General features: G+C 41.6%; 1 protein-coding gene across 4 annotated transcripts in view; it reads right to left on the bottom strand.

Moving 5' to 3' along the window:
• Window positions 1–23,291: 23,291 nt before the first annotated feature.
• Window positions 23,292–27,307, bottom strand: part of FSTL4 (follistatin like 4) — a 471,928-nt gene continuing 467,912 nt past the window's right edge. For all 4 annotated transcript variants that reach the window (XM_030573170.1, XM_030573171.1, XM_030573172.1 and 1 more), the window contains one exon: window positions 23,292–25,340. In XM_030573170.1, coding sequence (XP_030429030.1) covers window positions 24,638–25,340 — 703 coding nt within the window. In that variant the 3' untranslated portion in view covers window positions 23,292–24,637. The remainder of the gene's footprint in view (window positions 25,341–27,307) is intronic.

Below are 27,307 nucleotides of genomic sequence, written 5' to 3'. Positions count from 1 at the left end.
AACCTCCTCCCCCTTTTCCTTGCATGCTGCATCCTGGCTCCTCTCCCCCCCTTTTAAATGCCGCAAGCCAGCCGATTGCTGCGTTTGGGAGGCAGGGGAGAGGCACACCGATTCCTCGCTCCTCCCCGCTCCCTCCTACCTGGGGCAATTAGCTGGTTGGGGGGGGGAACGACACTGCAGGCCGAGTCCTCGCTTATCCCCCCTTCCTCCTGCCTCCAAAACGCCGCAAGCCAGCTGATTGCCGCCGGCAGGGGAGGGAAGGGGAGGCGCACAAGTCCTTGCTCCTCCCCCCTCCCTCCTGCCTGGGGCAGTTAGCTGGTTTGCAGTGTTTTGGAGGGAGGGGGAGCCTGCGCGCTGAGTCCTTGCTCCTCCCTCCTGCCTCCAAAACACCGCAAGCCAGCTGATTGCCGGGGGCAGGAGGAGGGGGAAGGTGATGATCTGTGGGGTCTGCCAATGGGCAGGAGGCGCTACGGGGTTGTAGGAGGCTGCCAGCTGTGGAGAAAGCAGGCAGCCAAACAACGTAACAGTGGAGCATTGCACAACTTTAAATGAGTATGCTTCCTAATTGATCAGCCACAAAACAATGTTAAGCGGGACAACTTTAAGTGAGGAGTTACTGTAATGCTTTGCGCCCATCAAGCGAGAGCTGCCATTAGGGCAGTCCCTGTATCTTCTACCAGTGGTTTTTCACATATCTCATGTGTCTTAAACAATCCCTGCCCTACCCCATCCTCCAGTGTGTAATTTCAGCCTAAATCTGATTTATCAGTTTAAGACCCTTGGAAGGACACACCCCATCTGCCCTTCAGACTAAAAAAATATGGCAGCAACATTCAGAACCAGTGAAAACAAACAGCCAAGACAGTCTGTTAATTGAGTGCTCCCTTCTTCTTAGCATATGCACAATGTGGCATGTGACTAGGATTCATCACTGAATTTGGTCTGCTGGTTGGATCATTTGCTGCCCCAGCTTGGGCCGGGTACTGACGGGGAGTGCGACGTGAATGCAGCTTATACAGGGGTGCATAGAGATGACAGGTCCAGCCTTGTGTTCATCCTCTTAGCTAATGAGTGTGCTTTTCATTGGGCTGGGCAATCAATGTCCTCATGCAGAGTTACCAGTGCCACCCAGTCAGTCCGCCTGCTTTGGTAACCTGGGAGTTGTGACTGACTGGATTGGTAACTGGGAACCACTTCCATTTCTCCCATGCATCCCTAGGCAAGTTTCCTAATGTAGGAAGAAAGAGGTGGAGAGAGTAGTTGCTCATAGTTTTGCTAGGTCTGAGAGTTTGCTACAGGGTCCCAATAGTGCCAGTACACACCTGTATGAGACATCCATCCTCTGCCTAAAAAACAACAGGGTTTGTTGTCCCACTCTCTCATCACAGAATTATTTTACTTCACAGAATGTTCACAATGAACACCATTTTAGACTAGCGGAAGGCACAGATAATTAACTAAAAGAACCCACCCAATGAGGCAAGCTAAATCAATTATTTTTTCCACCCTGTGGATCTCCTGGTAAACAGTTAGGGACAGTTTTGCAACAACTTTTGGATGAATCAGAAAGCCACGTTTGTGAATATGCATTAGAGGACAGACAAGTTTAACAAAAAACTGTTTAGTTAAAGCTGTGTGTAGTAGCAAAGTGAAGCCCTAAAACATCATATAATGATCATAAAACCTCTTAAGAAAGCCTTGAGTATTAAACTTTTCTTTTTACCCATTAAGTAAAGTGTTGCAATTCTGAACTTTCTATTTATGAGAGTGCTCTACATGCTACTTCACTCCAGAGCCCAGAAGAGGCTGGGCTATCCAACAGAAGGGACATGGTCGTTATCTAAGAGTGGGAGCGCAATTTGCATCACATTTCAGTGGAAATTTACCTGGCTCACTGTAATTAGCTTTAGTAGGAATTAAACATGTAAATCCCCATACATAGGAATGAGGATATTAGTGATTGGATTATAAATACTTAGAATAATCATCAAAGGGATGGTTCCCACCCCTCGGGTTGCCAACTTTCTAAATGCAAAAAAAATGAACACCCTTGCCTCTCCCTCTGCCCTGCACCTTCAATGAGGCCCTCACATGCCCTGGCCCTTCTACAAGGCCCTGCCTCTGCTCACTCCATCTCCCCCCCATCGCTCGCTCTCCTGCATCCTCGCTTGTTTTCACCAGGCTGGGTCAGGGGGTTGGAGTGCAGGACAGGATGAGGGCGCCAGCTGGGGGGTGCTGGCTGTGGGGATAAGGAATTTGTTGTGCAGCAGGGGCTCTGGCCAAGGGGTTTGGAGTGTGGGAGGGGGGTCAAGGCTGGAGCTGAGAATTGGTGTGTGTGTGGGGGGCTCTGAGAGGGAGTTTGGGTGTGGGAGGGGGCTCAGGGCTGCAGGCTCCAGGTGGCATTGTCTTCAGGCAGCCCCTGGGATGCAACAATATGTCCCTCTGACTTCTAGGTGCCAGGGGGCTCCGCATGCTGTCCCATCCCACAGGCTCCGCCCCTGCAGTGTCCATTGGCAGCCAGACATGACTGCTGCATCCTGGGAGCCGCGCAAGCACCTGGCAACCCATCCCTCACGAAAATGAGATTTCAAATAATGATCTATTTTTCAAGGTTGCAAAAAACTATGCATTTTGTTGCCATTTTATACTTAGAAAACAGTTGCTTATTCCTATTATTTTTTAGTCCAGTAGCACTCGTGGCAGGTGGGCTATGAACATACAGGACAGTTGCTGTTCTGAAATGCTTACAGTCTACATAGAAAGCCACGTGAGGAAGAAAAGGCAGCAGTACACAAGCAGGGCAATTAGAGTGATGGGTGCCAATCGTCGCATCGGTCCCATGAGTGTTGGTTTTGTTTTCAGTTTATTTATCAGCAAACATCTATAGGACCCACGTGGAATTATCCTTGAAATGTAGGTTTCCTCTTCACTGGAGTGTTGTTTGGCTTCTTTTTGCTTGATCCGGCTTTCAATGGGAAACTTTCCAGGGTGGACAAGGCCTAAGTCTGTGATCGAGCCAGCCCTACCAGTCTTGTCCTGTAACTACTAGTTGTTGCTTCCACTAAACACAAAAGCTCAGCTTAAGATTTCTCAAGAAGTTGCAGAAAATTGTAGAACATTTTACTCCTGACAGCAAGAATGAACTATGAATCCTCTGAAGGTGCCATAGTCATTTTATTGAGTGTGCTGGAAACAAACCAACTGTACTTAGGGACAGGTGACCTGGGATTTGTTGGCACTGAATTTTCAACACACAGAATTTGTTCGATCTCCCCACTCTTGCTGAGCAGATGTGAAAGTTAACGGTAAATCTTGTTGACGCTCACTTCCAGGTTGGTTTCAAGGCAGTCGGTGGCATTTTGAACAATGTATGCTACACAACTAACATCCATTAACTGTCTTCCTAGTTTCTCCTGCAATGTAGAGAATACATTAGTCCCCTCAGTGAGCATCTCTTCCAATGCTGTATTAGTATAATTGCTACCTCATGAACCTAATTTATTAGTCTGGGTGTGCTTTTCAACACTATTTACAGTGTGGTCTGCTAGTGCAGCTGTGGTTTCGCTCACTGCCGATGATGACGCAGGGTTTGGTAAGATGACTTAAGGAACCAATCTAAATCAGCCTCCCGCAGCTTAGTTTTTAATGGTTGGAAGCCTCAAAGTAAATACACATTTAACATATTCTTTATCATCCCAGTCCTGATATGCTGTGAAAGGCATGAGAGCGTTAGCAGCAGTCGCTCTGTGTGTTTAGGACTAGAAGTGAAGATGTTCCCAGTGTTTTTGAATCAGTTTGGACATGCAGGGCATTGGAGGCCCACTCTGAATGTGTTTCACAATACAAGCGAAGTGAAAACACCAACCATTATAGCTGTTTACAGTGCTTTTCACTGTGGGCCCAAAGCAATGGAAAAGTGTAGCTTCAGAGCTGAGTGTGCATGTGTTTTTCCTCTCTCGAGGGGGGAGTGAATGGTAAAAACAGTTACTTCTCTCACTTTGTGCCTTATCCAAAGCCCATTGACCTTTGCAGCACTATATCCACAGACACAGTGGGCTTTGGATCAGTGGGAGGCCGTGAACATTGAGCTGTCTGCTTCTGCTTATAACCTATCTCTCCTTCCTATTGAGTTCTATTGATAGAGTGGTGCGACGTATTGAAGAACTGAGTCCAAGGGGGCCAGTGCATCCCTGCTGTAAGTTCATTATTTCAGTGTGGACACATGGGGCTTGGTGTGGCCCAGCGTGTTTGCTTTAAGTCACAAATATTTGTTCAAGGCTGAGGATGGAAACGATGGAATGGCCACGGCACGATCATATGGAAGACAATGGGTTTACTGGCTCGATGTTCAGGCAAAACATGGAGCGTCATAGTGGCACATCCGTGAACGGAATGTGCTTGGAAATTTTACGTACCCTTTCAGCTCTTGAGCTGAAGGGCAGGCTGCATTAGCAGGGCAGTGTGGAGGAGTCTGCAGTCTGTTCGGGAATGACAGAGGCTTTCTATCTCCTGCTGAATCTTTTCATTAGCATTAAGTTGAATTTATAAAGTATAAAAATACTAATTAAAAATGGCCAGCTTGGCTATGCCATAAAGGGACCATGGAAATGCTTCGAAGCTCCCCCCCCCCCCCACGGTACTGTTAAGGTCTAGTCCAAAGCATAACCTCGAGCAACATTTGCTGCAGTTAATATTGTTGACAAGCTTGGATGTCTGCCACCTCACGTGTCATGTCTTAATTAAGTATAATTTTGTTTCAGCAAATAATGCGTGTCAAAAGTATGTTTTGCCTTAGGACTACTTTACAGCTGCTATTAGAAAGTAAGATATTCAGCCATCTGTGTCTTGGTGTTGCCCTAGTTTCATGAAAAGACACACTAATTTTCCCTAGACTAAAAGCATAAAGATTTAAAAAAAAATAACAATGCAGAAAGGGCAGCGTAAGCTTTAACTCTGTGCAAGCAGTACTATGGCACACTGTGCCTGAGAAGCACATTTATTGCTGAGCGCTAAACCAGATGGGTTTTTTTGAAGAAAGGCTCCCTTGAGGCTTGCTTAGGTTTTGCTGCCAGACACAAGATGGCCCTGATCCTGTTGCCTAAGGAACTCAGAGATTATGGATGGTTCTAAGCAGGTCAAAGATGTAAAATTCATTTACACTCTATGCTCTCCTGTGGTGACTTAAAGCACCGCCTACTTTAGCCTTTTGTTCAGAGCGAGCCTGAAGGTGGAGTTTGGCCCTTAAAGTGTGGCAAGTGGAGTGCAAACCCCCAAAGGGTGGGTAGGTAACAAGTTACTTCCCCTCTCGAGAGCATATTATATTATATATGGGGTACCTAGTGCCTTCGAAAGCAGAGGCCTCAGTAAAACTGCTTTATTGTATCAATCATACAATAACGAGTTAATTACCGAAGATGGCTAAGTAGTCAATGGCCAGTGAAGATGTCCTGTGTTTCGTGTGCCTGAGCATATTATTTGTAATTGAAGATGCATTTTGCTGTTATTTCCTGTGTCATTTGCAGTCTCCTAAACCACTGACCCCCTTCTTGGTTATAGATTTCAGAAGGGATGGCTTACATGGACACCTGGTATCCACAGCTTCAAATGCAAGCAGAGTCTGCAAGGTCCTTTGTTCTTCCAGCTAAGATATATTTGTCCATATCCTTGAAGCTAAACTGATTTACACAAGTTGAGGATCTGGCCTTGCTTCAGTATAGTGTCTTAGTCTTTCAGAATATACCTTAAAAGCCAAGGATCTATCTGTTCCACATGGACATTAAAGAGCTTGTGGCTCTCCTGGTTCCTAGAGTAGGTATTTACGCAGAAGCGCATGACCAAAATTTCTCTACTTTCCCATTCTCATTGGATTGCCCACCTGGCTGCAGCAATCCACCCCAGAGGTGGTTGCATCCTAGCTAGGACACAATATAAAATAGTATTATTATCTGCAGTGAACTCAAGAATCTTACTGAGGTATAATTAAAAGTGAGACAATAAAACAGGTAGCAAACATGATATTAGATCTTGAAACCATTTCAGAATCTCGAAGTACAAGTATGCAGCATTATAGCTTTGATGCTGAGTAGCAATTAATTAATCAAACTACTGGCCCAATACTGCTCTGTTATGCCAGTATAAATTTGCAGTAACTCAGCTGAAGTCAGTGGTGTCACTCCAGATTTACCTGGGTGGCTGTGGGAGAAGATATGTGTTTTTAAAGGCTTCTCCCTCCCTCGCCTCAAAAAGAGTGAAAAGAATATTTTGAGTCTGGTATTAGTTTCCTCGGTTTTCTATTTTAACTTCCCATTACATGCATGTCATTTACTCTAGTTAACTATGGGAATTCACTTCTATCTAACTCCCCCCATATGTTTTCCTCCTACAAAGTCTGCCTGCAAATCATTCGTTTTCATGGAATAGTTTTGCCGGGTATTGGAAATTGTGGAGGCTATTCAGCAGGAAGGGTATTCAGCCTTTTATTTTCTAAGCCCCACGGAGTTAGATAAAATGAGGGAGTGAGAGACTGCCTTTTGCCCATTAGCTATTATCGGAGCTTAGTGGTGACACGGGATTACGAGAAACTTGCTGAAAAGACGACGGATTTCAGTGAAACGTTTGAGAGAACACTATTAAAGTGAGATTTGTAGAAATATACTTGATGAAAAATGATGCTCTCACAGTTAACTGCTTTGATGCAAGGAAATGTACCTGGGGAGCCATCATTCCTCTTCCATTATCCAGTGGGGGCCTCTTTCATTGGCTGCCATGGGTCTTCCAGAGCAGACCGATTGACATTTCAAATGTCTGCCTCACTTGGTGAGCTAGGGGCACACTGTACTTGCCATTATCTCTATAGACAAATAGGTTTGGGGAAGTGCTATTGAGTTCTGTAAACGTTAATGTGAGTCTGAGCCTGGAAAGACTGGAACGAAAAGGGGGCAGAAGCTATGAGACCGAGGAGCAGAGTTTTTGCATTTAAGGAAGAATTTTGAATAGTGGTTGATGCAGTGTTGTGCGGGGAAACATTGTACGGTATGGAGGCACAATGCTGCCTGGTGTTCCTGCAACACCATCGGGGAACGTTAGCAATGTGCAACCCTTCAGCGCAAGGGATCAAGCATGCTCCAAGTGCCACTGTGCAATGGGGTAGTGGGGACAAGTAGTTCTTCCTCTTTCTCACCTCTGCGGATCTTCACAGGGACCAACTAAAGTTGCAGATGAGAGGGCATTATTTTTTTTCCTGCCCCATCTTCCCTTGCCTCAACACCCTTTTCTTATCCTCTCTTTTGCATGAATTATATCCCAATCCCTACACTAATCCTCTCAGATGCTTCAGCCCCTGTACTGTCTTTCTCTTTCATCCTTCCACCTCTTTTCAGTTCTATTTTTAGACTCGTCTTTCCCCCAACTTTCACCTTTAAAACTTTTAATAAAATTTCTGTTTTAAAAGAAGAGGGAAAGGCTGATTTTATGACTAAAACCGAGGTGTGGGATTCAAGCAGTCTATGTCCTAATTCCTAGTTCCTCTGACCTGGGCAGCTCACCCAGCCTCCATGTGCATCCAGGTTTCCTACTCCAAAATGAGGATACAGCAAAATTGCAAACATCAGGATAACATTTCCATGTGAATTGGAGGAACTTTCTTTTCTCTGATATGTTCCTTGTTTGTGGTAGTGATGAGCTACTAAGTATAATTTATTTTTAGCTCAAATTTTGTGGACTTGGACAATTTTTTTCTCCTATTTTTCATGTTCATCTGAAGTTCAGGCATATCCATATTTCCAATGAACTGTACAATAGGACATTGATGGAAATGCCACTACAAGTTAAACAGTTGGATAAGTGAATGTGAGTTTTATTTAAATTTGCCAATGGTTGGTGTTGCCACCTCGTGGTCTTTTATCATGAAACTTGTGATATTTGGTGGTTGTCTTGAAGCCCTAGCTGGTAGAGGGATGTGATTAGGAGAGTATCTTCAGTGTGGTTGTTTTTTAAAAATAAGTGTATCATCCTCATGGTTGCAGAGAAAAGCTGGAATATATAACCCAAGTATAGCTTGGAAAGCTCAGAAACCAGGAGGCAAAGAAGAACTCAACAATTTTTTTTCAAACTATCATGACTTTTCTGGGGCCTGACACATGATTTTTGGATGGTGATTCTGCTTCCTTTTCCCAGCATACATTTATCAGACATGTTACTCATCTCTAATTTTTAGTCTTGTCAGATGTCACCTACTGTAAAAGTGAAATGCTTCAGCCTGGTGAAGTCTGAACTCAGGGATTTGAGCTTAATCAAATTTTAAAAAGGCTTGAAAAAGTTCGAGGCTGCTGTACCTGAACATGAATCTGCACTTTGTTTTAGCCTTACAATTAGTATAGCTCAGTCCTACACACGGTAGAGAATCCAGTTTTTAAAATTTATTTCTACATGTTATACCTGAACATCAACTGAACCAGCTTAATAGCTTCCAATTGTACATAGTTGTTTTATGTGGTCATAGACACAATCAATAGTTCAGTTTTAGTTGCTGTTTCCTCCATTTATAGTTAATTTACTACTTTGCATCCTTTTTAGGGAGTTTTAGAATGGATCTTCACATTCTTCCCATTATTCAGGAGAATTTTTTCCAAATATTAATGATATTTATTAAAAAATTGTCAGTGGTTTTAATTGTTGCAGGTAACTGTTCTCTATCAGAAACTCCAATAAATGGGAATGAGAGAATATGTGGTTTTCTTCTAGCTCCACTGCTGAGTTCTTAGTTGTGTTTATAAAGATTATCATGGAGACATTTTTTTTTAATCCAGATCTTTCTTCTAGCAGTGCTTCTGCAATGTCTTATTGTTTGTTGAAAGAGCATTAATGGGTCACTGGATGTAGTGGCTTTTGTCACCTAGTGTGTCTTTAAATACCAAAGTCAGGGGTGCAAGGCAGAGATGTTTTAGCAGCCAGTTATTTTGGCCTGGTTAATTTAAACTTTTAAATACACCCTTCTACTTTAAGGGCAGCTGCTTGCTTTTGCCTCCTTGAAATCTGGTAAGGGTGGTGGAGTAGAAAGGCCAGGATCTCTTCTGAGACTCTGCTTCTCAGCTTTCTGACGTCCCCAGTAAGGTAACTCCAATGTTTACCTGCAGTAAGAAATTCATTTAGAACACTGTGAGCTTAGAACCTATCTGAGGACTGACATAATTTTTAACCTGAGGCTCCAATCAGGACCTGTGCTCTGACTGAGATGCATGTTCTCAAACAGAAAGGCATGCAGTAAGTGGACCAACTTTACTATGACAGACTGATGCATCTGCATCAATCACTAAGGATCAGAGTCTTCCCTGATTTCTACCCTGCGCAATCCCATCAGATGCAATAAGATTGCACAGGGCTTGCTGACTTCTGCAGTGCTAATAAACTAGAAGTGGATACCTTGGCTTTCACTCCTGCATGTATTAGGCTTTATACCCTTAAAATAAATTGACAGGTGTCACTGATACTTGACAGATACTATGCATGCCTACGGTCATTCCTAGGCCTTTCCACTAGACTGTCTCTAAGCCTGTAGTATTTGTCCAATCTAGATTCTCAAATGAGCTTACAAAAGGATCTCTGAAGATATGATGGGCCAAATTCTGCTCTTAGCTTGCAGTGGGAACAGCACTGGAGTAAATGTGCTCAGAAATTGGCCTGCTATACCTATAAACCTCATAAATTTACCAGGACTGTCAATACACTCCCTTCGCTACGGCACAGCCTGCCAGATCCTCCAAGCCAATGAGCTGTTTTGTTACCCTCTCTAGTTGTGTTAGCTCAGCTTAATGTAAGAGACCAGATCCTGCAAACCTTAAGGCAACCAAGAATTCCCATTGCAGTCAAGTACATTGACACTGGCGCATCCTCATAGCTTTTTGGTTTGTAGAGCAGCATGAATATTTATGGCCCTGAATAATAAATGAGCTGTGAAGATCCCAATCTAAATAAACTTCAGGGTTATAAAGTTGGTCATTTATGTATTATACATTTAAATTCACATTCCCAAACAAATACCAGACTGCTGCCCATCCGTTCTGCCACCTTTACTCTCACGGCCTAGCACCTTATTTATTGCATCTCATTGACTTCACTGGGACTGCTGGAGGACTAAGATACAGGAACTCCTCACTTAACATTGTCGTTATGTTCCTGAAAAATGAGACTTTAAGCTAAACGATGTTAAGCGAAGCCAATTTCCCCAGAATGTAAATGAGGGTGGGGGTTAGGTTCCAGGGACATTTTTATCACCAGACAAAAGACTATATTTGTTTTTTTCTCTCTCGCTCACGCGTGCGCACACACACACACACACACACACTTACTTTTAAACAAACAATGTAATACTGGTACACAGTGATGAGGATAGAGAAGCTTGGCTGAGGTGGAGGAGTCAGAGGGTGGGATATTTCCCAAGGAATGCCTTAATGAGCTAGCAATTGACTGAGCCCTCAAGAGTTAACTCTCACAACACTGTACAAGGCAGCAGGAAAGGAGGGATGGCACACGCGCTCGCGCACACACACACACACCCCCTTGCGTGTGAGAGAAAAAAGGCACATTTCCCATCTATGTAGCTAACCCCAGGCTTAAGTACACTGCCTTGTTAATTAAATCTAGGGGTTCTCAGACTTTTGCACTGACCCCTTTCACACAGCAAGCCTCTGAGTGTGACCCCCCCAACATTAAAAACACTTTTAAATATATTTAACACCATTATAAATGCTGGAGGCAAAGTGGGGTTTGTGATGGAGGGTGACAGCTCGCGACCCCCTGCACCCACAACACCATAACCTTGCAACCCCCTGAGGGAGCCTGACCCCCCAGTTTGAGAACTCCTGATTAAATCAACTTGCTGAGATCTCAGTTGGCAGCTAGTGCCTAGACGCTCCCTCCCTCCGTCGTGTGCCCCCCCCCGGCTTTATGGAAATAGGTAAGTGGGGTGGAGGAGCGGGGGAGAGGGGAGAGACACCCTGACATTAGCCCCTTTTTCCTCCCCTCCCCCACACAGCAAGCAGGAATCTCTGGGAGCAGCTCAAAGGCAGAGGGCAGGAGCACCACATGGTAGTGGGCGGGGTGACAGCTGCTGCACAGGGAACTTAGTCCGGAGCTGATGGGGGGGGGGCAGGGCTGCTGATCCATCCTGGTCCTAACCACCCACCAACGGGCTACTCTTCCTGCAAGCAATGGACAAAACAGGCAGCTGCCAAAGGACATTAGAACGGAACATTGCACAACTTTAAACGAGCCTGTTCCCTAATTGATGAGCAACTTAACATCGAATCACTGTTAACCGGGTTGACATTAAGTGAGGTGTTCCTGTATTATCTGGGTTCTCTTCACATCATAGAAACCCTTTGCCCTTTACTTAGGACCCTTCTTCACATATAGGAGACATCGTAGTTAAGAAGAAACTGAGTCTACACTGAGTTCTGAGTCCGAGTTGACAGCAATGGGATTGCTGGTGCAATGAAATGAAGGTTGCGGGAGAGTGAAAAGTGAAACTCTGCACTGTTAACTTCTAAATGAACATTTTGTCTTCAACAAAGAAGTTCAAGACAAATGCTAAAAATAAAAGCACAAGATCCTTGGGGGGAAATTCTCCTTCCTGCATGCTGGTTTACAGAAATTGCTATGGATTGCTTCTGTAACCTTCCTTCTATTTTTAATGAAGTAGAAAGAGAAACATTGATTAAAATCTTTTACACAATAGTGTGTGTGGGGAACTTTGCTAGTTCAAGGAGGAACAGCTGACTTCTGTATTTAAATTAATGATCTATCAGCAGCTTTGTTGCTGCCCCCCCCCATACTCACACAACCAGGCTTAAGGGCATAACAAAACGAGTCTGATCTCTCTCACACTATAAACCTTTCACATATATATTGGTTTGTCCGTATTACTAATAGTAAGGCATTCAATGGCAAATTGAGTTCTTTCCTACCATTTGAATTATAGAGGTATATTAGTTCCTTTGATTTTGGCCCGCAACACCGATGCTCAAGCATATGAGAGGAACAGAGTGACTCAGGGGATTGGCAATAGGTTATTATTATTATTCATACTATTTGTATTACAATGGTGTCTTGAAGCTCCAATCAAAATTACGGTCCCACTGTGCCAACATATACTGAGAGAGAGAGTCCCTGATCCAAAGAACTTAGTCTAAATAGACAAGCCAGAAAAAAGGTGGGAGGAGCAACAGATGCACTGAGAAAGGCAATGCCTTGCCTGAGGTCACAGACACAGTCATCAGCGAACCAGGAGCAGTGTCTAGCTCTCCCGAGTCCCATATGCCCTTTCCACTGGACCACACAGGCATGCCTTGTTTAGCGCTGTGGTTTTAGTTGGGCCCAGGTTGGAAGTGACACACCATGAAACAGCTGGGTTTGCTGGTGTCTGTCCAGTTTCTAGTGCACCTGTTTACATCAGCAAACACCACCACGACCGCTCTTTGCAGTTGATCAGTCAGGAGTCAATGCAGGTGACAACGTCATGATACAGTTGCTATTGTGCTTTACACTGTTCTAGACTTCTAGCTAATGTGCACATTCAGGGTTTGGCTCAACTTATTTGTTGACAGGTACATTTAATAAATTGAAAAACAAATAAGATATTCCAGTATATGAAGTGACAATCCAGTACATGGGTCTGTCACATATTTGAGGTAGAGCTTTATACAATATCTTTTGGCTCATACTAGGGCCAAATTGTGACTGGTTCGTGCATGAGTGGATGGTGCAAGGTGCTGCCCCACCAAAGCAAAACATCACACACAAAGGGCAGGGAAAATTGCATCTCCTGATCCCAGGAATGTGCAGGAACTGCTGCCTTCCTGCTTCCTGTAGGGGTAGGCATGAAGGTGCAGAAAGGAGATGTGGCTGTGAGCAGAAAGGAGATATGGCCCAACCTCCTTCCTGGCATGTGGCGTAAGCTGGGTGTGTCAGGTTGGCAGCAGGGAAGCAGGTTGTACCAGCGTGAAGGTGTACAGCTGGCATATTGTCTCAGTTGTGGGGCCCCACCGTTAAAAATACCTTCATCCCCCCACCCCGAGAGCTCCACTGTAGGTCCCCTGTGTCCAGACATCTACCACCTTCCTTGTTCCACACCCTAGGGATCCAGAGGGACACACAGCCTGATGCTCAGTCCCAAGGCTGTGCGCCGCCATCGCCTTCCCTCAGGGCATGCTGGGGACTCTAGCTCCCTCCCCTTCCCCCCAGCAGCGTCGCCTATGTGCGAGCTGGACTCGGCTCGCTCCATCAGCCCTTAGTAGTGGCTAGGAGCACTGCAGCCCATTTCTGTGGGGGAAAGGAAATTCTGCATGCACATTATTTTCTGCAAAATCCTGCATTGCTCAGTGGTGCAGAATTCCCCCAGGAGTAATTTTCAAAAGAGGGGTCTAAGGAACTTCAGCATCAACTCCTATTGAAGATCTCAGTCTTAAGCAAAAACTGTCCGTTTGTTTTTTGTTTGTCTTAAATGGCCCCCATTTACTGGTGTTGCTGAATGGCTGTAGTGAATGGAGTACCACCGAACACCCTTGATCATCGCTGAAGGCTGCTCAAACTACCGCTATCCATGGTATGTTAGTTCTGAAACTAAATACAGCAGATTTTAAGGCTGTTGGACACTTTTTCACTAGTACTATTTTCTTTTGTTTGCTTTAAAAAGAGCAAGTGGGAGGCCTTACATACATCCAATGTAATCATCTGTATGCCAGGATGGGAATTCCTGAAACTACACAGGGATAAAAACGAGCATGTCAAGGTAAGTTTTCACAAGTTTTATTGTAGAAAAAAAAATCCTCAGCAAAAGAGCTTTTGCAAGTACAATAATTTATAGATAGATTTTGTGGCTCATGTTCTTATAGACCAAGTGTTAATGCAAATACATTGTGTCATCATTACTCTAAAATACATCAAAGCAAACACAAATTTATTTCAAATGTCACAAACTGTTACTGTGTTGGTACAAATCGCTCTCTACTGAAGTTGATGTATTAAAAATAATGTATATTTATTTTATAAATAACTAAGGGAACAGGTCACATGTATAGTCATTACAAGCAGGTGGCTTTTGGAGAAGAAAAATGACCATTTCACATTGTGCGTCACTGTTTAAAATGACAGTCTGCCTTGAGCCACACTAGCAATGTTGCTCGTCTTTGTATGTGTGGATGTGGGCAGGGTATTCACCATATAGACCAGAGGTGCTGGGTGTTACAGGAGTAACTAGATCACAGAAGTTAAAATGTGAGTTGAATGAGCTAAGGGAGGGAAACTAGCCTAAGCAAAAAAACAGTCAAAGTCTTCTGAGTTGTACAGTGGATCCTGTGATCTTTATAGGGTTTTTTCTGTATAATGCATTCACAATTACTGATTTAGAAGAGAGAGCCTTTTTTCTGGAGTTAAAAGAGAGATTGATTATAAAGTCAATAATGGGACAAAATGAGCAACTGGAAATGCTTTTTTGAGGCAAAGTGAAAAAAATTCAACATTTGAACTATCCCAATGAGCAATAGTGGTGGGTTTAATTTAGACAACATTATTTTGCTCAAACTGTGCTGTACCTTATCTCCAGCTGCCTCACAAGGACACATGGCAGCCTGTCCTTGAGCTCATCTCACACGCTCCAAATTAAAGTCATGGGCACAAGGAAGTCGTGGCATTACTTTCCATTTTCATAACTGTTTGCTGACGTGGCTGCAGCAGTGTGAATTTCCCAAGAGCTTTGTGATGCTATTTCTAGACTTGTGTTTAATGGCAAACTTAATGGCCACTTTGAAATCCAGGATGAAGAATGAACCCACCCGGGCAAATGGCAGTAAGATCGAGTGCTTCAAAGACGTTGCTTTGGCAAGCAGTCAAATGCGGTTCTATTAAAATGCTAATTGGTGTTCAGAATGAACCTATTGCCTTCTGCCCTCTTTGATTTGAACCTTGGCGACCAGAGAAATTCTGGCTGAGATTTTTTTCAAAGCCAACTAATAGATTTAGCCACACAATTCCCATTAATTTCAGTCCCCCTCTTGGCTTTGAAAAATCCCAACCCAGAGCTCCCTCACATTATATGGAGTCAGAGTCTATTGACCATCAGGTTATTGTGTAAGTCCTATCTATTTAATCTTTTGCTTATGATGGTGAATAAGGGATAGCTGATTGCTGGGAGTGGATAAACTTCTTGCCTCAGTGGGAGTCTTATTAGTTTATTTGTTATCAATTAGGTATTCTAATTACATGTTTCCATGTGTCCCCCATAGACTCTGATGCACACATCTGCAAACTATGAAAGTAAAATTAAAACCCCATGGGAAACAACTCACTGGTAAGTCTGTTCCTTTACTCCCATCTTATGGTCCTGCCCACCTCCCTTCTGAGGTTGAGTGCTGCTCCACCTTCTTGTCTTTCTTTGTTCTCAACTTTTCTGTATAGCTTGGGTAGCTCTTCAACTGGAGAGAAGGGAAAGGACTGCCAGCAGGCAATATAGTTTAGCACTGCGTCTCCCAAAGCCTTTGCTTCCTTGCTTATCAGTGCCATAATTCCAAATAATCTGAACGCCTGATGTAAAATGGAAGATGAGAACAAATTTTGAATTACCAAAATATAATAACCCTCAGATATATCTTTGTTTATTAATTATTTGGGACACTGTGCATGTAACACAAGTAATTATCTTTCTTTCAAAGGGGTAAATGGCCTGTATTTTTAAAACAAACTTCTCCCACCCAGTTTTTTTATTAGATTTTGGAGGACAATGAAGGTGTTTTCAGGCTAGAGTAAATCAGTTTTACTGACTTACAAGATGGATTGAAGCCCACATTCTATACAGAAACTGTGTGTAATTAAATAGCGTCACTAGACTTGGTGTTGTATTGCAGGTATTTCTTTTTGAGTTGTCCCTTCCACAGGAGTTTTTCTGGCCTGCTAGTCCAGCAGACTACCTTTTATAGTGGTCAATCCCTTGTGCTTTAATAAGATAGAACCACAGTGCTCCTTAGCAGCAAACACCTAAGGAAAGTGGGGAAGAAAGTGGGTGAAGTTACACTGAGGTGTTGCAGTGAGATACTCAGCCCTCTAAAAAATGTGAGCATGTTTTCTGATGTATGGGCTCGAGCCAAAGCCCTGTGAAGTGAAGGATAATCTTTGCATTGACTTCAATAGGCTTTGCGTCTGGCCCTATATTATTTTGAAAGAATACGTTTTTTCAGTTGCTATTTTCTTTATTTATTATTTTAAAAATTCTGCTTCTGTGGAGATGGGAAACTCTTGGGACATCTATGGCTGAAAACCCATCCTGGTTCAGCAGCAATCAGATATTAACAAAAACACATTTAACAAATGGGAACATAGAGGACATAGATAGAGATCCGTATAAATTAGAAGCTATGAAGTGTAGAAAATTGTTAAGAGAAGCGAATGATATGAAGGAAAAATACACCACTGGAAGGGCTAAGGACAATAAAAAGGAGTTTTTAAACTGCATTAGAAAGCAATTCTGCTATTGGTATAGGCCCTTAACTCAATGGAAATAATAACATTGTTAATAATGACGCAAAAAAAGCAGGAGAGTTAACTAAATATTTCTGTTCCGTATTTGGAAAGAAGCAGGATGCTCTGCTTATATCACACGAGGATGATTAATTCCTTTGCAGTACAATTATAATCTAGATGGATGTTCAACAACATCTATGAGGGATAAACATTTCTATATCAGCAAGCCCAGATAACTTGCTCTCAAGAATCCTGACAGTTACCGGAGGAGCTCTCTAGGCCCCTAGTGTTAAATTTTAATAAACCTTAGAATACTGGAAAAATTCAAGAAGGCAGGAAGAGGGCTGATGATGTGCCAATATTGAAAAAGGGGAAGAGGGATGACTCCTGCCAGCAATCGTGTGCAAAATAACTGAAAAGCTAATACAGGGTTCAATTAATAAAGAATTAAAGGATAAGAATATAATTAATGCTAGTCAACATGGTTTTATGGAAAATACTTATCAAACTTACTGTTCATTTTTTGAACAGATTACAAGTTTGCTTGATAAAGATAATGCTGTAGCTATGATATATTTTGCCTTTTTAAAGACATGTTATGTAGTAGGGCATGACATTCTGATTAAAAAAATTAGCACTTGAAAATACCAATAAAGCACATGTTAAATGGATTACGTATTGGCTAACTGACAAATCTCTAAAAGCAGTTGTCGTTGGGAGTCATCTAAAGGAGTTGTTTCTAGGTAGCACCATTGGGATTGGGAGCAGGTCCAATTCTATTCAATGTTTTCATCAATGATCTGGAAGTAAATATAAAATCACTGCTGATTGAAATTTGCAGATAATATAAAGATTAGTGGAGTGGTAAATAATGATGAAGACAGGTGTCATACCAAGTGAGCCAGCTCGTGCTGTAAAATGGTCTCATTAAAACAAAATGTGTTTTAATACAGCCAACTATAAAGTTATGCATCTAGGAACAAGGAATGCAGGCATACCCACAGAATGGAAGACTGTATCTTGCAAGCAGTGACTCTGAAAAGGATTTAGGGGGTCAGAGTAGACAAAGTGATGCTGTGGCAAAGAGGGCTAATCTGATTTTTAAATGCATAAATAGGGGCATAGTGAGTTGGAGCAAGGAGCTTGATATTTACCTCTGTATCTAGCATTGGTGAGACTGATATTCGAATGCTGCATACAGCACTGGTGTCCACACGTCAAAAAGGATAAATGGGAGGCGGTGCAGAAGAGAGTCACAAAAATGATTCAAGGGCTGGAGAAAATGCCTTTTAAACAGGTCAATCTGTTTTCTTTGTCAGAAAAAAATAGTGAGCAGTGACGTGACTACAGTGTCTAAGTACTTCATGGGGCAGAAAATACTGGGTACTAAATCTAGTGGGGAAGGGCAGAACAACAACCAAAGGTTAGGCTGATCCAGACACATTCAAATTACTTGCAGATTTTTTTTTTTTAACTGTGAGAGTGATGACCTATTGGAATAAACTACCAAGGGACTTGGTGGATTTTCCATCTCTTTGCATCTTCAAATCAAGACCATATTCCTTTCTAGCTGATATGCTTTAGCCAAACCCAAGTTATTGGGCTCAGTAGCAGAGTAACAGGATGAAATGTAATGGCTGTGCACATTATCTAATGGTACCCTCTGGTCTTAAACTTATAAATCTTGTAACACCATGAAAGATAAAGTTGAGACTTACCCACCATATGGTGAACTGACCAAAAAGTTGCGTCATTAGAATTCAAATGGTGATAGGCAAAAGGTAATCAGTTATCTCGGGGACATGCATGTTTGAAACGAAGAAAGTTGTTGAACACTGTAATGTGAAGAAACTGTCTTTGACGCTATGTCACATAAGCTCTAGGCCTGAATCAGTGCCCCACTTCTAAACAGATGTGTGAAAGCTCAAGCTGAACTTTTCCAGACTTCACAGTGTTCAGATCTATGTATAAATTCAAGCTCTGAATTCCAATCTGAACAAGGAGCTAGTGGTTGAGTCCATCTTTACTTGGTCTGAAAGTGGTAGATGCTAGAGAAGTAAATTTAAAATAAACCCATAGGAGAATCCCGATTGACTGGTTGGAGCTTCCTAATAAAAGGCATGAGGTGAAGGGCATAAGAGAGTATAAAATGCTATGCCCACTTGTCATAAAGATGGCGAGACCATAAAGAATATTATCTGTACATATGCAGACACTTTATCCCATTTATTTAAGCTATCTGCCAGTTATCTTTTGTCCTTCTGAATAAAACCAATATTTGCAGTATGTTACCTGCATGGTCTCAGTTCTACTCTTTAGGCACCTTTCAAAGGTACCATAGTGCATTCATTACAAATGATCGGTTACTTTTCATTTGCCTGCACAAATGGGAGAATTTGACTTACAGTCTGCCCCCCCCCCAGCTCCTTTTGTTTTAAGTTTCAGCGTAGCTAGAAACTGCACAGCTGTAGTATATAGCTGGGTAGCCATTAGGGGTTCAGACAGTGATATGGGCATAAATAGACATGAAGTTCAGACAACAGGGATGGAAGCCTGTAGTAATCCAGAAGCATTCATTTGACTTGCACTTCTGAAAATGCCAGTGCTCTAACCTTTGAGTTCCTTGTTTGACTGAGTGCTCTTCTTACTTGCTATAGTCATCTGGTTTTCCGGCCTCTTTTGTGTTTACGGGTTTTATCTGATGGTTTCAGACAAGTGTCAAAGACTTTACTATGTAATGCACATACTTATATGCTGAAGTTAATAATTAAGCTAGCTTCAAGGCAGTGACAGTCTGTGTGACAGAATTATTTTAATAGCATTTTTGAGCTGGTTTGAAAATGGAAAATAAATTTGCAAACTTTTTTTTTTTGCAAATATATTTTTTTCCTGTTTTCCATTATTGTCAACCCCAAACACTCAAAAATCATGTGTCAGTCCCTACTCAGTGTCAAATTCTGAGATGATCTTAAAGATTTAAAAATAAGTTTAAAAAAGCCATTTTTAGAAATTTGTTATTTGCCTTTATGGTGTACTCAGGTCAAGTTTTCAAGATCTTCTTTGAAGCTATGAGGTCTAGAAACTTACTTTTTGCTTTAAATGAAAGCTGAGCTTCTCATCTCATCACTGGTTTCAGTTAGCCTGGGCTCTAGTTAAAGGACCAAACGTCTGGGGTCTTGTACAGAAATCACAGGAGTCATTAACACTGATGTTTGGAGAAAATTCTGAAAAATTTCCAGCTGGCTTGACTGGGGTTTGCCCTTTCTGGGCAATGCATTTCTGTGAACAGGGTGCAACTGATACTTGGGTAGGGCAGCAGTGTAGCCTTTGATATCTGGCAGAGATACACCGGTATGGTTAACTTGCATCTGCATTGACGTGTAAGGTCCACCTACTTTGAGCAGGTGAAGGTGGGGTTTTAATATTTCAGACCTCTATCAAAAAATGTATCAGACTAACTGTTTTGCACTGATTTCTTTTTATTCACGGGTGCTAGTGAGTAGATGTTGGCTGTAACATAGTAAAAAGAACTGCACATTTTAAGAGGGATCATTCATCTGCAAGGCTATGGCCATTCACTTCAATTAGCAACAGTTTTCTAGCACAGTCCCCAAAAATGTAACACCATCTTGAGTTCTTAGGCACAGGCAAGGCTTCAGATAAGTCCCCCTCTTTATTTTGGATTTTGCCTGTTTCCTACAAAATGTCAACGTGTACAAAATTCACCAGAGGCCAGGTTTAAGCCTCGTCTTCACTAATCCCTGATCTCTATTTTTTTAAACAAAATGTTGATGTTAAAAAATGTTGTTGCAAACAGTCAAAGTCTCCACTGGCCTTTCCTTTCCCTGTGGTTTTGTTACCGTTCATCGCTCAGGAAATAATGTTTAGCTGCAGCATTGTTTACTGGGACTATTTAAGCCAACATTTTTCTTTTTAGGCATTTATATCATGCTTGCTACTGTAATAGCTGATCACCATATAATTCCTTAAAGAAATGCAAGGTTCTTCTTTCCCCAGCTGCAGAGATTTTTTACTGGTTTTGTTTTTGTTTGGTCATGGTTCAGAATGCTAACAAGAGCAGCAAAAAATGTACCTGTACCAAGGGAACTGGGCTAGGCAATGAAGCTGCTGGATGGCATGATAATTGTGGCTGACTCAGACAAGTATGACACAGAGGTAGTGGTGTATGTGTGTGCATCCCAAAATAAGTAGTTCTAGCAGCAGCATCAGGCGATAGTGACATAGGGGCACCAGGGGAAAGATAGAACATTTCTTTACTCCATCAAGCTGCCCCTGCGTTGAGTAACCATATAGATGTCACCATGTACATCTTCCCAACCTCCTCCCTTTTATCTTGTTAACCCCTTAAAGATCATGTCTGATATTAGCATGTGAGCTCATTAGGGAACACACATCATGGTCTTTTTACCTGTATTGTGAGGCACCCAGCAGACTTTTGAGTACTGTAAGAAATAATTATAATGATATAAAGAAGGTGAAGAGTTCCAGTGTAGATTTACTGCTCAGTGACCCAAGATTTTCCAACACCCCCACTTCCATTAAAAGGAAATTTCTGACTCAGTTTAGTGAACAGACATGAAAGCCTCCTGCTGCAACATTTTCATTGTACCCGTAACAAATTGCAAGTGCGCACCCAGCCTAGGTTTGAGGAATGTTCGTGGATATTTAGTTGATTTATGAAGTGCAGAGGTTAAAAAAATCTCAGCAATAACAGACAATTCACAGTTTCTGGTTCTAAATCTTAGTACTCCTGCTCTTTTTTTAGCTTGTACTGTTTCAAAACCAGCTATATGCCCAAGTCTTGGACTGAATAGCTAGCACTGCTAAATAAGAGGCCTTCCATATTTAGAAAATGAAAAAGAAAGGGGACAAATTACTGATTAGAACAGCAATGGTTTTGGTTTTTTTTTGTATTACCATTTAATCTAAGCAGTGAATGATCAGGGACTAGCTGCTTAGTGACTATCAGTGACTATCGTCTGTGATCCTAGTGTCCATCAAATAGAACGCCTCAGTGATACATGAGCATATTAAAGTAACTAATTATTTGCTAATCCAATTTAAATTCATTTCAGTTAATCATTATGATTAGCAATTCATTAGCCAGGAAAAAATGTGAAGTGGTGAAGCAATTGCTACTTACGTACCAAAGAAATGAAAAAGAAACTGCAATCAAGAAGATTTAATATGCTTGCAATCAAAGGCAAACACAAGTTAAACCTTTCTGGTACAGAGAAAAGGGTGATCTTTGTGGCATAAGAAAAAAACCTCAGAATAACAAATGTGCAGCACTTTAATGTTAGATTGACCATGATTGGAACTGTTCACAAGCAGCGTGGACAATCTAAATTGTACTTCATTGTCTAAGTAAGTATGATATAACCATTAGGATAATTTAGAAAACACGTCACCAGAACTTGGGCTGCAGAAGGAAAAATGGGAGCATCTTTGGAAGGTAAAAGGGGGAGTCTGAGTGACCTCTAGTTCAATATTTTGAGACAAACAGAAAGACGTGAGGGCTATTACACATCCTTCACAGCCTATATACACCAGTTGTAAGAATATTTACCTGAACAGATATTTACAATTTTTTTAAAATATTCTTAAAAAAGTAATATTTGCTTGATCTATGACACAATGAACTTCTCTACAAGGAAACTTACAATAGGCATAATAAAATATACACAAAGTCATAAAAGATCACACTAGCGCAGTGGTCTGGCCTACTAAAAGACGTTTAGGATGAGTGCAATGTATGAATACAGCTTCTAGAAAGGAGTTGTGCATATTTAAAAGTACTTACAAAGTTGATCTCCTCCTTTCCTTACACTTGTATGTTTCCTCACTAGATGAGTAGAGAACCATGAGCACCATGCATTTCTAAATGAAGGGATGTCCATGTTTTAATGATGGGCTAATGTCTTCTAACCTTTATGGCTCATAAGAGAAAATATGTAGGCTTCATCCTCTCGATGTAAAAGGGCAATTTAAAGGATTTCATATCTAATGAATTCATAGGATTCATTGCCTTTTTTTTGTCTGTCCAAACAGATTTATACTAATCATTAGAGAACTAAGATGGTTATAACTTACTTGATGTCTACAGCCAGCCTAAAATGCAACTCTTTCAGTAAAAGCTAATGCTTAAAGCAATGTTATCAATGTTACTCAGTGTCCTTCCTATTTAAAATCCTTTTTTTATGAGAGTGACAAACGTCTATGTTAGAAAATAGTTACTGCACCTTTAAGTATCACCGTATATATTCAACAACTGCTTTTGTATAAACTTTGGGCAGTCAAGGCCATGCTAGAGCATAGTTATACTTTCATGTAATTCAAAAGGCCAACTGCTATGATGTAACAGATGCTGTCCCTAGAAAAGGAAGTTTACACGAATATCAAGATTACATTTTCAAAGCAGTGTGTGAGATTTAGCTGCTCATTTCTTACTTTTTTCAATAGTACTTGCCTGGCTTGCACCACTTTGAAAAGTTACCCATAACTACACTTGTCCTGATTATTTCATGATGGTGAACACTGAAAGCTACTAAATGGAACTGGACAAAAGCTTTTTATATGTCTATAAAAGTGCAAATGGATGTTCATTTTTATGGGAAATCAACTTAGGTGGAGGGATAGCTCAGCGGTTTGAGCATTGGCCTGCTAAACCCAGGGTTGTGAATTCAATCCTTGAGGGGGCCACTTAGGGATCTGGGGCAAAAATCAGTACTTGGGCCTGCTAGTGAAGGCAGGGGGCTGGACTCAATGACCTTTCAAGGTCCATTCCAGTTCTAGGAGATAGGATATCTCCATTTATTTAACTTTCTCACTGCCAGCTGTTGCATTCTGTGGTAATTTATTTGGTTTTTATATTAATCTCATTGTTCATAACTAAATGGTAATTGAAGATAAAGAAGTATAATATAAATGGGAGGGAAAAGGCAATACAAAAATAATATTTTCCAGAATCTTTGATGAGAGACATATAAATTAAGACTACAATTCTAATGGGTTAATGCTTTTTTAAAAATATGTTACTGAAACTACTGGAGATGGAGTTGGATATGTAGCCATTGTTTTATGAAGAACTAAGTCACTTCAGTATTGGTAAATTGCTAATGAGGGAAATGAATAATTTCTAGAAATGTTTTTGCCTACATTGGGAACAACCCCGGCTAGTATGCTATCTGGCAGGCAGGAAATGATTTTTCACACTATGTCCTATCTGACTTGAGTCACATGGTACTGAAGGAAGAGTGCTTTATCTCCTGATAGGATAGATTCTGCATATCTGACTACCAGTGTTTTCTGGCTTTCAAAGTCACCTTCCCATCCCCAATTTTTCCACTAAGAAGATTCTCAAATACAATCAGCTGATGTTCTTTATACCCCCTGGAAGAGGTGATACTACTGCATTCCTCTCGGTATTCCAATAGCAAAAGAGAGAAAAGAAAAAAAAAAAGATAGCTGACCGTAGATACTTCTGTCATGTTTGGTTCTGAAATTACATCAAAGAATTCTTCTAACACCTCCCTCAAAGGAACATGATCATTTTCCATTAAATTTCTCACCTAGATGTCTGCATTTTGAAAACTGCTCTCCGTGATTTTTTTTTTTATACAAAGGGCAGTTTTAAATGTGTTTTTACTGCTTACATGTCCAGGCAATGTTAAGGGCAGTATAATCAGGGCCCCACAGTCAGACGTACAGGTGATTTGAAGTTAAACTGACTGAAAGAAAACTGATGACTTCAACATAACTTAGAGACTCATCAGTACTGAAACTCAGCAGCTGTTTTGTTCTACAGAATCATCAAGTTATGCAGCTTATTCAATACCTCGGTGGAGAAATTATTCTCTTTCCAGGTATACATTCTTTTCATAAGCCAAGCCGTAAATCATACTTCCAAAAAATATCCCAACACAACCCAGTTTCTATTAGCAGAGCATACCTTATACTATAAAACTTGCAAGTAGACCAGTGTTGCACCATGAAGCTTATACAGGTTTTTTCCCCAGTGTAAAAATATACAATGCTACTGCCTATTTGTTGCAGTATAAGGTCCAATCAGTACTTGTCTGCTGCAGGCTCTTACTTTTGTGCCCTTTCATACTTCTCCAACCCAGACCACCGTGTTACCCCTCCTGATACCTGAAACCTCACAGTGTAATGTGTTTTGTCTCCCATTAATAACAAACAGTGAATTCTTAGCTGGTGTAATAAGATACTGTCCAAATAATCCACTGTCTTTCATAATTCGGTTGTAGCTGCTCCAGGGCCAGTCTTTGGACACGATAGGGTCCTTTAAATTCTTCAGTACATTCATTTTCCCTGTCGACAGCTCTACAAAAAGCACATCTGTTTGCAAATGTGACGTAGCATATATATAGTACTGATTGCCTTCAGTGAAAGAGGGTTGAAATGTCAGATCAGATACATGTACATTTGTTTGTAAGTCATAAATCAACTTGATTTCCCCTTGGATGGTTATTGCCTGGACTTTAAGCCTGCCACTGTCTTCAGCTGCACTGACCAAATAGCGTCCATCAGGGGAAATATAGGGTGTACCCGATATGTCACTGTTAGGGCCAATCACAGAATCTGTAACGCTGTCAATAATGAGCTGGGGAGATGCTAATATTGATGTATTATTTTTACATTGGACAAAGAAGTAGCCGCCCAAATGGGTATAGGCCATGCTCTGTGGTTTGCAGCTATAGTTTTTGAAGCTGATCGTCTTGATGTGGGTCACAGTTTCCAGGTCAATTTTGTGAACTGCAGATTTCAATTTGTTAAAGATGAAACCGAACCTGAAATATAAAACATGACACTGGCGTCATCTCTGGAACTGTGACAACCTGAGAAAACACTGAAATCAGCAGAACTCACAGACTCCAGTTGTTTTCTATTGTGCGTAATAATGTTCACTATTCTCTATGCAACTGCTAACATTTTAATTCTTCTGCTATGTGCTCAAAAAAACCACCCTACATTTTTGGTTAACATGTTATTACAATCTAGGGACATGGCCCCACAAGCCATTACACATGCAAGAATTCCTGGCTTTCATAAACAGTCATAAACATCAACACCAGTAATTGACCATGGGAACAGTGTGCAGGATTGGGCACTTTATGTGTTATGCTTGAGTTGCAAATTCAAATTCAATGTGTATTTCAGATGTTTTATAGCTCCAAATCACAACTCCTTAACTAAGGGTACATCCAGACTACCCACCGGATTGGCCGGTAGCGATCGATTTAGACGCGATATATCGATCCTCAAACGTGCTCCCCGTCAACTCCAGAACTCCACCACAGCGAGCAGCGGTAGTGTAGTTGACGGGGGAGCTGCGGCCGTTGATCCCGCGCCATGAGGATGGGAGGTAAATCGAAATAAGGTATGTCGAAGTTGCGTATCTTACATCGACACACACACACACACACACACCCCGTGTAGACCAGGCCTAAAACGTATTTTGGACCTAATCCTAATGAGGGGAGAGGATGCAAAGAAAACTTCAAGGCATATTTGTGCCCTTTAATTCTGGGCCAGTCCCTTAGCATAAGTTAGAGCCATCTCAGAGGAGCTCTAATTTACAGGTGCTGCTATGGCCCCAGGGGACCATTATGGCAGCTGGGGCTGCTGCGGTGCACAGAGTCTGGACCATGCCCTCACACCATCTGCTGGGAGGATGGGTGGGTGGCTTAAGACGGATCGGCAGATCCCCTCAAAGCAGCACCACTGCAGTGGAAATTGGAGGTCTTTGTCTTCAGTTTTGAGAGAACCAAAAATAAAATGAATACCAAATAAAATGTCCCATACAAGCAACAAGCTACAGTGCATTTGACCTTTGCTGACCAGAGAAAAAGATCAGCAATAGCCAGGCAATGTTTCTACTTAATTTGAAAGGAAGCCAGTAAAAACGGCACCTCTTGTGTTCCATAGGATGCCGGTATTCACTTGCGTGAGTGAAAATTAATTTTACATGGAATATTTTTTCATCCATTCAATACAGAAAGAAGGAAATTAAGTGAGATGTTTGGCTGGTCTTTGAAAGATTATGAAATGTGACAGAAGACTTGTTTTCACACAGTTAAAATATATATTTTGCTTCAATCAGTGGGTTTATTTCTTTACGCTTAAGCAGTATGTCAGTGAGACACTCAGCAGTGATTTCACTGCTGAAGAATTAGCCAATGTACTGTACAATCCCTTGAAAATCACTGAGCTTAGCCTTAAATTTTCCCATTACGCTCAGATCCTTTAGAAACGTCACTTAAAACAGCTTCAGGAAAGATTAACATGGCACCAGGTGTGGAGGAAATGGGAGATGACAGGGTTTCTCCTGAATGAGCAAGCTTGGACTACTCAAAAAGCCTTCCTTTACAGTGTTTCTTTCAAGACTCCCTTAATACTGCCCAAGTGCTTGAATAAGAGAAAAACCAGGCTTTTATCATAAACTTTAATTTGAAAAAGTGGGTCAGAATGGACATTATGTGCACAGAGCTGCTGAAGAGGTGCTATGCCTGGGTGAAATCTGTACTCTGAAATCTCAATGAAAAAACTTGCTCTTGGTATTCTTTTAATGGAAAGCCATTGAGTCTGGAAAGCAGCCTGGGAACTAACCCTGCCTCCAAAAGAGATGTTAACCCTGTGCGCTAACTGCAGCTCTTCAAAGATGTGCTCCCCATCAGGGCTCCACTTCTGGTGCATGTGCACCCCATGTGCCTTTAATTGGAAATTTTCATTAGCAATGTCCCTTCAGCCCACACGT

This window comes from Gopherus evgoodei, chromosome 8 (genome assembly GCF_007399415.2).
Source record: "Gopherus evgoodei ecotype Sinaloan lineage chromosome 8, rGopEvg1_v1.p, whole genome shotgun sequence".
Taxonomy (NCBI): domain Eukaryota; kingdom Metazoa; phylum Chordata; order Testudines; family Testudinidae; genus Gopherus; species Gopherus evgoodei.
Note: the sequence above shows the minus strand (reverse complement) of the source record. Positions and strands in the feature narration are given on the sequence as shown.